The 12,051-nt window shown below is 39.2% G+C and overlaps 1 protein-coding gene across 1 annotated transcript; it reads right to left on the bottom strand.

The window, feature by feature from the left end:
* Window positions 1–320: 320 nt before the first annotated feature.
* On the bottom strand, window positions 321–11,673 carry slc6a1b (solute carrier family 6 member 1b). The gene is made up of 14 exons (XM_085353301.1): window positions 11,427–11,673; window positions 11,012–11,143; window positions 10,755–10,855; window positions 10,215–10,324; window positions 9,670–9,802; window positions 8,759–8,893; window positions 8,023–8,126; window positions 7,337–7,461; window positions 6,586–6,698; window positions 6,225–6,356; window positions 4,193–4,295; window positions 3,903–4,003; window positions 3,365–3,532; window positions 321–434 (listed from the first exon to the last, which is right to left on the bottom strand). Exons 1-14 carry the CDS (start codon window positions 11,671–11,673, stop codon window positions 321–323), a joined length of 1,818 nt encoding a protein of 605 aa, XP_085209427.1.
* Window positions 11,674–12,051: the final 378 nt, after the last annotated feature.

Raw genomic sequence — 12,051 nt, 5'->3', positions numbered from 1 at the left:
TATATTCAATATACAGTATTTTACTAAGTCACATTTCCTTTTCTAAAAAGGCTAACTTTTTTGCATAATGAAATTCATAATATCACAATAACTTTGCTGGATAATTTGCTTGTCATCATAAGTTTTATAACTTTGTATTTTACAAATAAACATACAGAAAACCCCCTAAAAATAACTGTGTAATCAGGTTGGTTTCACATGTCCCCAGGAGGTAGGTGAATAAAAGCAGACATAAAAGTCTAGTGGTTGTTCCCAACCTTGATTACGTTTCTTCTATTGTGGAGTGCCAGTCTGGCTGTTGAGACAGAGATCAGACCTTTTTAGATGTAGGCTTCCTCAGTAGCAGGGTTCTGATTCTGGTTTTCTGTCTGCTGGTCTGGACCATTTTCCTGAGCCTTCACCAGTACCAAAGGCTTGATCATCATCCGCAGACGCTGAGAAGAAGATCAGTACCACAGTTAATATCGTGAGCTGAGAAGTCAGTGTTCAAATCCAAAGGCTGTAACAAACCACACGAGCTATGCAGCTGTGAGCTTAAGGGATAAATGACCTTAGGCTTTGAATGTAAACATTCTTCTACTGGATGCTTTCCAACCTGAGATAAAGTTATATGAATTAATATACCTTTAGAGAGTGAAACCTACTAATGACACCAACAAACTTCCATGGGCCAAACTTACTAAACTTACTAAATCTTTAAAAAATGCTCTCAGCTATGCAGCGTCAGAACAGGGCTTTGCAGTCAACATTTTTATGGAGTGTTTGTGAAACTAAGTGTTCGCCTGGGTGCAGAGCACTAATCAACTTGCTGATTGCTACAATTAGACAATCAGCCATCAGCTGTTACTGCAGGATCTGACACCTGCACATCGCCTCTGATAGCCTCTGTTCCACTGTCTGCAATTATCGCCCATTTATTCTGTCAGTGGTGACTATAAAGCTATATCTGTCAGAGGAGACTAAGAGACTATCTGTAAGCCTGCTTATTCGGCTCACTGTGGATGACTGCAAATCAAGAAGTTGTTAATGTAAATGGTATACCAGAAAAGGTATTCTCTTACAGTGATTAGTAACATCAGGTCAATAAAAATGCAGCGTGGCACTGCCCTGCGTATAAACGTCATTTACCAAGGACTTCATGGCTGTTGTATGTCATTGTCACTGTTACAGCACACAGCTATCAGAAATTATTTAACAAAACTAATTAAAAATCTATTTCACTAATCCTTTTATCACCGCTCTACGCTTCATGACAATTTACTACTTTGCCCAGGATGCTAGTGTGTTTTACTTATTATAAAACCATTGAATTACAGTGGTGCTGTACAGTTTTAATGCATGGAGCAAAGTCACACTCGCTATGCTCATCCTTTTCCCTTTCAGTGTGGAGCATCTTTTGGCTTCTAAATTACAAAATTAATTACAAAACATAGCTGCAAGCGGCAACAAGGGGGCCAAGAAGTTCAGCAGGGTACAGTCACAATGTCAGTTTGATCTGATTATGTTAAAGGTGTATCTGTTAGCACTGATTGAAAATAAAACCTCTTTTTACCATTTGCATGGCTTCTAGGGACTCAGAAAAAAGTGCATAGTGTGTACACCAAGACTGATGTTAATTTATGAAAGAGATGCTGTGCTACAGTATGATTTCCTTTTTTATATCAATTGTCCGTAAGGGGCAAATGGATAGAAAAGTCAAAATCCATGTGATAACTTTAGAGAGGGTTGTTTTGAAGATCACCTCTGACAATATTTGTAGACATCAGAAAAAAATGTAGCCTGTATTTATTTTAAACCTTTCAATGAAATCACTCATGGTGGTTGCATCAATTAGGTTGAAAAGGAGACATATCCTGGCTTTGGGGCCTTCCAGAGACACCACACAAAAATTCTTGTTTATGTCCTATATCTCTTTCGTCCAACATCATACAAAAACAAAACACTACTAAAGCTATAGAACTGATCAGTTCTATAGCTTTACACTAGAAACTGCAAGTTTGTACCTTCTTATAGGCGTTGACATAGCTTTTAGCAATATTGATGGTCACACATGCAAATTCCCAGCAGATGCCAATTTTGTCTGAATGTCTTGTTCTTTTATTCACTGAAATGAGGCACTAGGAGACCTTCTTGGGCATAAGGAAAACTCAGCAGCAGTTCTGTGACAATCAACCCACTTGTCTGATGCTTTGTATTGTGTGAACTCCATTTGAGTCCTTGAGCCTAGTTTGTGCAGCCAGACCTGATGAATGGACAACAGAGCAAGCATAGGCTGAAATAGAAGCCCTCTGTGCCTATTGGTTGACTCTGATTATGTTTTTCTGTTTTTACTATTATTGTACGACTGTCTACTGGTCAGATGCAGCCCGTTCTCACTCCCGAGGCGTAATATACTGACAATTTAATGTGATTGCTGCATTGCTGGCTGTGTTTCAAAAGTACATCCTATCTCTTTTACCTAATCACATTTCAGAATCAGAATTCATAAGGACTTAGGAAAGGAGAACAAGAATGCACTGAGAATAAACATCCTTATGCTAGAATATGTACTCATGAGATGTCCCAAAGTTATGGTGATATTAAGATTCTTTGGAATCCACGAGTAGCTAATTTGCCTCATTTGTGTTTTTTAAAAGTTATGTGCCTAAACATACCGCTAAATCTGAACCATTGGTGGCCCTAGAGCACTCGTGGCAAAGCCATTAAACTCGGTAAAAAGAATCAGGGAACTGCCAGTGGACAAAGAAGAAGAAGGAGAATAGAAGACTGCTGGTGCCTGCACAGGTTCTCTGTTTGGCCCTTAATTATAATCCTTTCATAGTACTTTCAAAGCTGCCCATTATGAAAATAATAAAAAGTAAAGGTAATAAAGCTCATGGGTTAGTATATTCTGGTAAAGCGGGCTGCATTTGTGGTGACCTAAATATTTATCTAAACTTCTGTACATGGTGTAAATGGATCTTTCACTAAATCCTTTGGGCTTGTATTTTTCTTTATCTGCATATAGGATCGCCTTACATCCTGTATGAGCTAATATCAGTTTGGCTTGTGCAAAAAAATCATGCATAAGAAGTAATCCACTTGAAACACTCAGTGTGGCTTATTCAGCTGCAGAGTCCAGGGTAAAGCTACTAGATGTGTGAAAAGCTCAGAGGTGGGTATAGTGATGCATTATACGCTGGTTTATCTTTAGCTACTTGTCAGCCGTACACTCTTGGCATTTATACCATAGCTTTAAAAAGAATAACATCCCACTTCCTTTCTTAACAAGAAAAGGATATTAATTTTTGTAGTGTAAAGCAGGCAATTATAACAATTTGTGAAATACAATTAAAAAAGTCAAGCATTAATATATTTGTCTTACCTCTTTGTATGTGCCTTTGAGTGTGAGGAACATGTAGCCCATGTAGCCAGGGATGAGAATCATGGAGGAGAGGGCCATGCACCAGCCGACCCCCTGACCCCAGGCAGGGAACACATAGTCGCCCATAGTAAGAGGAACCATCTGTATTGCACTAAACAAGAAGACTCCCTGTACGCAAGAGGAACAAGAGAAAAGATCTAATTATGCTTACAAATATGCTACCAAACTGCATAATGTTTAAGCTAAGATAAGAGTTTTGCAAATTGTACTATTTCCTATATTGTCTTATACAGATGTGGTTGGGACACACTATTGGATGATGGTGCTTAAATGCAAGTTAACACAAGCATTAAATCAAGTGTCAGTGAAAAGAAATAGACTCCAGCCAGAGAGAGAAGCAATCATCAAACAATGGCATACTTTTTCTTAAATGTATGGTTCAAGTCATTTGCAATATACAGAGTGCCTTCAAATAAAATACTGACCACAGTGGAGTACTATTTTTCTTTTGTGTTATGTTTGTGCTTGCCGCACTTACAGCCACAACGAGTGGAGTAAAGACAACCCAGCAGGCCTTCCACCAGAGACATGGTCTGTAGCCAATCATTTCTTCAATGTTGTCATAGAATTTGTTCACACCTGGAACAAAAAAACCAAAAACATTATCAGTGCTGTTTTTATCATTATGTCACTGTGGATTTATATGTTTCCCATCTGAGTCTTAGATGTCAAAGCTTGGCATTGTAGCGACACCAAATTGGCAGCTAAAAGACAGAAAACACTTACTGTTCTAAGATGGAGAAAAAAAACCCTTTTTGTTTGGCTCACCATAGAACCATGAGATTGAGATACATTCGAAGAAGACCAAGAAGAGTAGGGACATCCCACTAGCTGAATAGTAATCAAACAGTTTAAACACGTACAGTCCACCCTGAAAACAGAGGCAAAGAACATGATGAGAAAGGAGAAGTAATGGAAAAAGCACTTACAGGCATGTGCGGGAGAGTATTAAACTAGTGCAGTGAAGTAACATCAAGAGTGAGAATAAATGGTTAAACATCCAACTGATGAACTCAGAACTCTAAATGGATTCTTTGTGAAAAGCTGTGTTTCTCCTACTGTGCAGTGCACGCAGTACCAATATGGCTCAAATTTCTACAGTGCCAGCATTTAGTGCCTTGCAGCTATCAAGTCATTCTAGGGACCAGCTCAAGAGGACTTCTTGGAGTTTGTCCACTTCTACATTTTGAAGCTTGATATACTTCATACTGCCTGGAACAGCGATTAGGATAACTGCCATAAAATAACGTGCTGTGCATGTAGCATGATGGAAATCCAATGTGACTGGAATAGAGGAACAGCGCAGGCTCTTGAATTGTCATAGCTCAAGAGATGCAGAAGCTTTTATTGCATATTACTGACACGTTGGTTTTTTTTTTCTTGCTTATCATTTTCTTTGTCTTGCATTTCAAACTGATGCAAATCTTTGAAGTGTTTTTAGCATAATGTTACCTGAGGGAAATGACTCAGAGTGTGTCAATTGAAGAAGCAGAGTTTGGAATTCCAATATATTCAAATAAACTTTGATAGCTAAATATTTATGTGTAAACAATAGTTTATAGAACTGTGTTAAGCCCTCAAATGTCATTTTATTACTCAAATCTGAAATCCAGCATAGTAGAAAAGACAAATGATTAAGTACAATGACATTTCTCTTCAACAGACTAAAACACCTATTTTAATTACAGTCATAATTGGGTTAAAACAGCTCTTGTAGATTAAAATGGGATTAAAATAGCGCACTGTGCATAAGCCCCAGGAAAATTTGTCTTGTACACAGAGGTCATTCACTCATAAATGAGCTGTGACTAATACTGAAATGCTAAGACTTAAAATTATTGAGGAAATAATAAAATATACTAGTGATTTTGGAACAACTGAAGCTTTTGAATCACATTTGCAAAGTATGGCTGTCCTGAGAGTACAGAAATAGCAGCGAATGTGGGGTCAGGAGAAACAAAGGGCTGTTTTCCTTTGGGGGAGGATAAATGTGCCCCGAAAATGAAATCAGTAGACAGTCCGAGTGTAAAGGTGACATGTTAGAAGCTTATGAATTGTCTACAAAGGCTCATTCACTAAGGAGAATGAATGTGTCGAGAAAACGTTGGGATATTCGCCTCCTCGGACAGTCAGGTTACTTTAATAAATTGTTTGTGACCTTATGATGTGATTAACAAAGCGCTGGGGTTCCTCCTCCTTGAATATGCGCAGCAGTTTCAATGAATATTTAGAAATTGAAGAGAACGTGTACTAGACTAAAGCCATTTTATCATTTCTCAAGGATATGTTGATATGATATGCAAATCAGAGCCCTTAATGACCAGATCACACCACATGGGAATCTTGCTAGTAGATGTTGGGGGATCTCTTTTTGTACTCAAGTAAATACTAAATATTGTGAATCAGTTTGGCATGTTAGTCTCAAGAATTAGACCCTATGACTGTTTTACAAAGTGTAAAGATGAACCCAACAAATGCAGGCATTGATCAGGTTAATGTCTGGTTGTTGTTAATGTAAATATAAAACAGAAGGTAAATTCACAGAAAATGTCCTATTAAATGACCTGTTGTTGTTGTTGTTGTTTTTGTTTTGTTTTTTTTACTTTGGACTTACTGTAAAATACAGACATTCCAGGGTAAGTAGTAAAAAAAAAAAAATCTGTTATTTAATAATTTGTTACTTAATTACAGTGGTGCAGCATGAATGGCCATGGGGGGCGCTTTGTAGGACCGATTCTGGCCCACAACCCTTATGTTTGACATGCCTGCACATTCAGAGTTAGTGCACATTCATATTCACCTGTGTGATGTTGGACAGGCCAATGATGTAAGAAATAAGGCAGACGACTGCAATGAAGATCTCTCTACGCTTTCGAAGGACATGGGGGAATTCATCAACCAGGGCAGTGATGAAGCCTTCCACAGTGCAGAACTGGAGATATTGCAGAATCAGGTTGAAACTGTTACACAATACATTTCTGTCACAATAAAAACATTGCTAAGGTTTAGTATCTGAGCAAAAGAGCAATGGTAAGTTTTTTGGCACATTAGTGCAGTATCAAACTGAAAACTTAGATCATTTTTATTTGAAGGTTAGAAAAGTATTTTAGAAAGCATTTCATATTGGTAAAAGGAGACATTTTTTCTTGAAATATCTTTACCTGACTGTCAATTCCCAGCATCAAGAGCATGGAGAAAAACAACACTGCCCAGAGAGGGGAAATGGGGAGCTGGGTGACAGCCTCTGGATATGCCAAAAAAGCCAAGCCAGGTCCTGATAAAAGATAAATATCAGAGATAATGTGATTTGTATTTGACAGTGGGACACAAATAAAACATGTGGTATTTGGCTATGACGTAGTGGCTCCATAGTGTAATGGCTTTCACAATTGCCTAACAAGTGATAGGCTCCTGATTCCTGTCCTGGGAGATTACTCTATATGAGTCGCATCAGGCAGGGCATCAGATGTAAAGATCTTCCAAATCAAACATGGGGAGCTACCCACTGTGGTGACTCCTTGTGAATAAGGGAGCAGCTAAAAGTATCTGGTTTTGACTGAAGAAGTCAAAACAATAAATTTAAACTGGGCTCATATGACAGTACTGAAAGTGTAAAACTTGATAAAAGAAGAAACAAAAAAAAGAAGTTGATCTCGAAGTGTCATTGAGAGAAAAAAGTACACTGAATGTCAAAGCTGAGTATTTGTAAAGGACTGAGAGTACAGAGAGTTTTTGCAAAGTATTTCCCTTCTAATAATCCCAGCAATCTGGACCAACAGTGTAAAAAAAATCATTTGTCCCTTCAAAATTATAGCAGCTGCAATGGCTGACTTTTTGCACCGTATTTGTAGTCATATTATCTTTTGCCTGTGTCTGTTATTACTATTGAGTTTCAACATTGATTGCAATTACCTGAGGCTGCCACATCAGCGATGGGTCTCTTTGTCACATTGGCCATAAATCCCACGATGGAGAAGATGACAAAGCCGGCGAACATACTGGTAAAGGAGTTGATGCAGCAGACAATGACAGAATCTCTGTAGGGGAGAGACAAAGCACGCTGCAGCCATTGTCACGCCTATATCAATTCCTTATCAACCCGTCACACATTGTGGCGAGGCTTGTGGGAGTGGAGTGGTGGGGGGTGGGGTGGAAAGGGAAAGGTGGAAAGCCATTTTGCATCTGGCAGTGGCACAACAGCTGAATACATTGATAATGTCCTGATTTTATAAAACGGCAGTGAGTTCTAGCAGTTTTACGACTAGAGAGACAAATGGGCAGATGGCCAGTGTTTATTTTATAAGGTGACAGCCTTTGACAGTCACCAAATGTGTGTACCTGAATCTAAAACACTATGTGGAGCCAAAATAATGAAACAACTGATATAACAGGGGGCTCAAATAGTCCCAAAATAGAACAAACTGCAGACACTATGCTGTCACGGAAACCAAAAATAATCCCAGGAAGAGACATCTGCACGGTCTCCATATAAAAAATAAATAAATAAATGATATGAGTGAGTGGTGTTAGATGGTAATTTTTTAACAGGCATTTAATTCAAGCTGTAAATAAACAGAAACAGTATTTTATTCACCTACCTGTATACGTTGTTGGTGAAGGGATTATAGCTGCCGAGAGCAATCAGAGAGCCTAATCCTAGCCCGTAGGAAAAGAAGATCTGAGTGGCAGCGTCGAGCCACACCTGACACACAGACAGAAAAGAGGTTCAAGTAAGTGTGCTTGTGCAAAAATTGCTGCTAAAAGAAGATTTTTGTTTGAAAAACCGGCCAGGATTATATTCATTTACTGATTATCAGGACTCTTTTCTCTGATGAAAGCATGTGCATAAATGCTAGAAAGAGGGAAACTGTTTGTTCTGCACTGTAACGCCTCAGCATTGTTTTGTCGTGCCTGATGCTATTTGATCAACTGTCAAATCACTGAATCGTGATCTGACCTCAGCTTCTCAGTCTTTACAGAAATAAACACATTATCTCATAATCAATACTGTAAAAGAAAGTATTTGTGAACTGTGCTAATAATGGTACTTGCAATGAACAATCATGGTTATAAACATCATTCACAGACATTCACGTTAAAGCTCTGCAATCACTGAAAATGTATCTGGAATCTTGTTGACTTATTAGTTCCCATCCATTCATGTAGGTACAGAGACCTACATAATGTTAAAAAAAACAACAACCCTGAAACATTACCCCAAAAACCAAAACACATCAAGTTGGGGCTCATCTTATACTCTGCAGCAACCTTAATTTTGGTTGCTGCTGCAGAATATCTACATGTATTCGTGATCAGAAAGAGCAGCGAGCTCACCTCAGACTCCTTAAGCTTGTTGAAGTCTGGTGTGATATAGAAGAGGATTCCATCCATGGCACCGGGCAGAGAGACACCACGGCAAAACAGGATGAACAACATGAAGTAAGGGTACGTGGCAGAGAAGTACACCACCTACGGGGCACAAAATCGTGATTACTGCAAAATAATCTCTCTAAGCCATCTTTAAGATCTCCCGAGAATATTTGAGGCAAGAGCGCAGTTTGAAAACCGACAAGTTCTTAATCTCATCAACTTATTGTGTTACTGAGGCACCATCCACACAGAGCAGCTTAGTGCCCTAGTCAACCATCTCCCAGAGGCACAGTGACCCCAGAAAGACTGGGTTCAGCACACTCCCGGCGCACTATTTCCCTCCTTATCTGAACTAATTTCAGACTGTGCTGTCAAAGTCAACACTAATCATGCCAGCCAAGATAACATCTACTGCATAAAAATGAATCAGCAGAGGATCTTGTTGTGAAAGTTAGGAAATTGTTGAAACTCCTTTTGCCATACTGAAAAAAACAGACATCAAAATAAAGATCAAGCAACAGCAAATAGAAATCTCATACTTTAGCTCAGTGTACAGATGATGCAAACTCTGTCGGGCTGTTTGCCATTGTGCAAAATGTTGGTACTTATATAACACAACATACTTTATAATAAAAGGATATTCCAAAGGGATAGCCTATGTGTCCATGTATAATCTTTTTGTATGATTTTTAACTTTTTTGTGACAGTGTACCAGTGAAGCTCTTTTCCCACACTAACAGGAAATTACACAAAATTTCTAAAATAAGTGAGTAACTCCCTTTATTTCAACAATAATCTAAAGTTCTGTTGTTCCAGTTCTATATTTGGCTTTTTCATTGTTTATGCTGATGTCTGTACCTTCTTCTCCTACTTACTTTGCCAGTCCAGCTGACTCCCTTCCAGATACAGAAATAGACAAGGACCCATGCTATGGCGAGTGTGATAGCCAGTGGGATCCTGACCTCCCCAGGCTTCTCCAGGCCATCGGTCAGCTGATGCATGTTTCGTCTGGAGGGAAGTAAAGGGGTCTTACTACAATACACAAGGGCATCCTTGATGTCACATATGTAGCATGCATGGAAGCATACACAAATGTGCCTACATGCATCTGGATATTCACAAAGAGTCTTTTGATGGCTTTTTTCTCATCCTTAAAGCTTAAAGGTATGATAGCGAAAGGAAGTTGTGCTTCTGTGCACACGTTATTTTTCTCATCCATTATCCATTTGTGCACAGATTTTCCTCCTCTGCTGATATTCTGGGTAGATTGCTATTAACGGATATGGCCACTGAGTCATCATATGCAAATGGCCATATCTAACTCTGACCCATGATGTAATGATCATGCACATAAGGGAACCTCTAACCTTACTGTGCAGTTAAAACCTATTAATAACATTAACTGAAATGTCCAGCTTACTCCCAGAACTCTACAACGGCACTGGTGAGGTTTGAGGTGTCTGTGATGCTGTAGTTGGTGTAGCAGTGCTCTGTGTTCCAGCTATTTCCACAAGTCTGCCACGGCAAATCCTGAAATTTAAGGAAAACGCACACAAACAGACACACACAGGTTCTTTTATTTGGAGCACTCTCCCACTGCCTATTCTCTCTAGCTGTCAAGCTGCCAAGACCACGATACTCATTCGGGACACTGAGATTTCATGGTTTTCTCAGAGCAGTGAATGCTTCATCGCCAAATGCATTTATCAATACCTTGTGTAAGGCACTAATTATGTGGGAAAGGAAGTAATAAATGTCATACTCTGTTAAGGGCTGTGAGGCCTTATATAAGAGATACTGGCAAACAGCACCTGCCTCATGATTAAAGGGTTAGAAAGTAATAGTACTAACAATACAGACAGGGCTATATCTGGAAAATCTCGGCCCTTAAAGGTTCAGAATTAGTGCCCTGTTACTACATTTGCTAAGAAATGTAGGACTTTAAATTTCAAATACTCACAGCACTGAAGGAGTTGTACAAATAGTAAATAGCCCAGGAAATGATAACAATGTAATAGATATTGAGCCAAAAGGACAGAACAGCAGCAGCCAGGCCAACACCTGAAACAATGGAAAATAAAGGTGTGATGTCAAATTGTGCTGAATAAAACAAAATGAGGAACACATGTAAGTCCACTTAGAATGCCTAAATAAAGTAGTTATTTAGAAAATTTAGTTTCAAGTCTTAACAATACATATAATTTACATATAATTTACCTTTGAACATTGGAGCCAGCTTCCACACTCCAAGACCTCCAATAGAAGTGTACTGACCAAGAGCCGTCTCCAGAAAGAACAGAGGCATACCAGCAAATATGAGGGTCAAAAAGTAGGGAATCAAGAAGGCCCCTGAATGAAAGGTGAGAAGTAAAGGTGTGTAAATGACGACAAAGGATATGCTAATAATTTTCAACATAATCCAATAAAACATATTAGGGGTGTTTTGTTTCTGCGCCCCAGATCACGTCACAGCTATTTGTCTGTGCGCAATTACGCACGGTTATACTGGACATGCAGTTTATATCTGTTATAAATAAAGAAGTCCTGGGCAAACTGTCAGGTTTTAATGTCGAGATCTTTGCGCTCCTTCTGGTGTGTGGATATCTGAAAATTGCCAAGAATTCCTCATTACCTCCACCGTTTTTTCCACATAAGTAAGGAAATCTCCAGACATTTCCGAGTCCGATTGCGTATCCGACACAAGAGAGGAGAAAGTCAAATTTCCCACCCCACGTTTCTCTTTCGGGTATCTCCTTTTTCGTCTTCTGCACTTTCACCACCAAGGTTTTGGGTTTGTCGTTTGGCGTGGTGGTGGGCGCGTCATTCACCGTCTCCGTTAAGACGTGTCCGTCCGAGGCTTTGGTCCCGTTGGTAGCCATGGTCGAGGTGTGCGTCGGACAGTCCTGACCAGTGGAGAAGAGGGGGTTTCAGCACTGGTCCAGATAGACAGCAGTTTATCCGTCCCGTACTTCCAGTTCCCAGACAACAGCCGAGAGGGGGGAAAAAACGAAAACTGGGGTACAGCGAGTGATTTGGAGAAAAGGCGAGGCGAGGACCTTAGCAACAATCCAGTGACCCTAAAAAACAAAAACAATAATATAGTTATAAATTTCACAGAAAAAGTGACATTCCTAAATTAGATATTGTTAGTTGCTTTGAATGCAAATATACTTATTCAAAATATATATGCATAGAGCCTTAAAACGAATGTCCTAATAATAATGAGGGATTAATTTTGCGATAATTACTGTGGATGT

Source organism: Diplotaxodon limnothrissa, linkage group LG5 (genome assembly GCF_057381915.1).
Source record: "Diplotaxodon limnothrissa isolate DT_005_m linkage group LG5, D_limnothrissa_male_GT1.1, whole genome shotgun sequence".
In the NCBI taxonomy this organism is placed as follows: domain Eukaryota; kingdom Metazoa; phylum Chordata; class Actinopteri; order Cichliformes; family Cichlidae; genus Diplotaxodon; species Diplotaxodon limnothrissa.
Note: the sequence above shows the minus strand (reverse complement) of the source record. Positions and strands in the feature narration are given on the sequence as shown.

Coding starts and splice junctions, on each gene's coding strand:
- slc6a1b (XM_085353301.1), bottom strand. CDS start 11,673: ATGGCTACCAACGGGACCAAAGCCTCGGACGGACACGTCTTAACGGAG. Junction 7,462..8,022: donor TTCACCAACAACGTATACAG/GTAGGTGAATAA, acceptor TCTCCCCTACAG/AGATTCTGTCATTGTCTGCT. Junction 6,357..6,585: donor TGCTGGGAATTGACAGTCAG/GTAAAGATATTT, acceptor CAATATCTCCAG/TTCTGCACTGTGGAAGGCTT.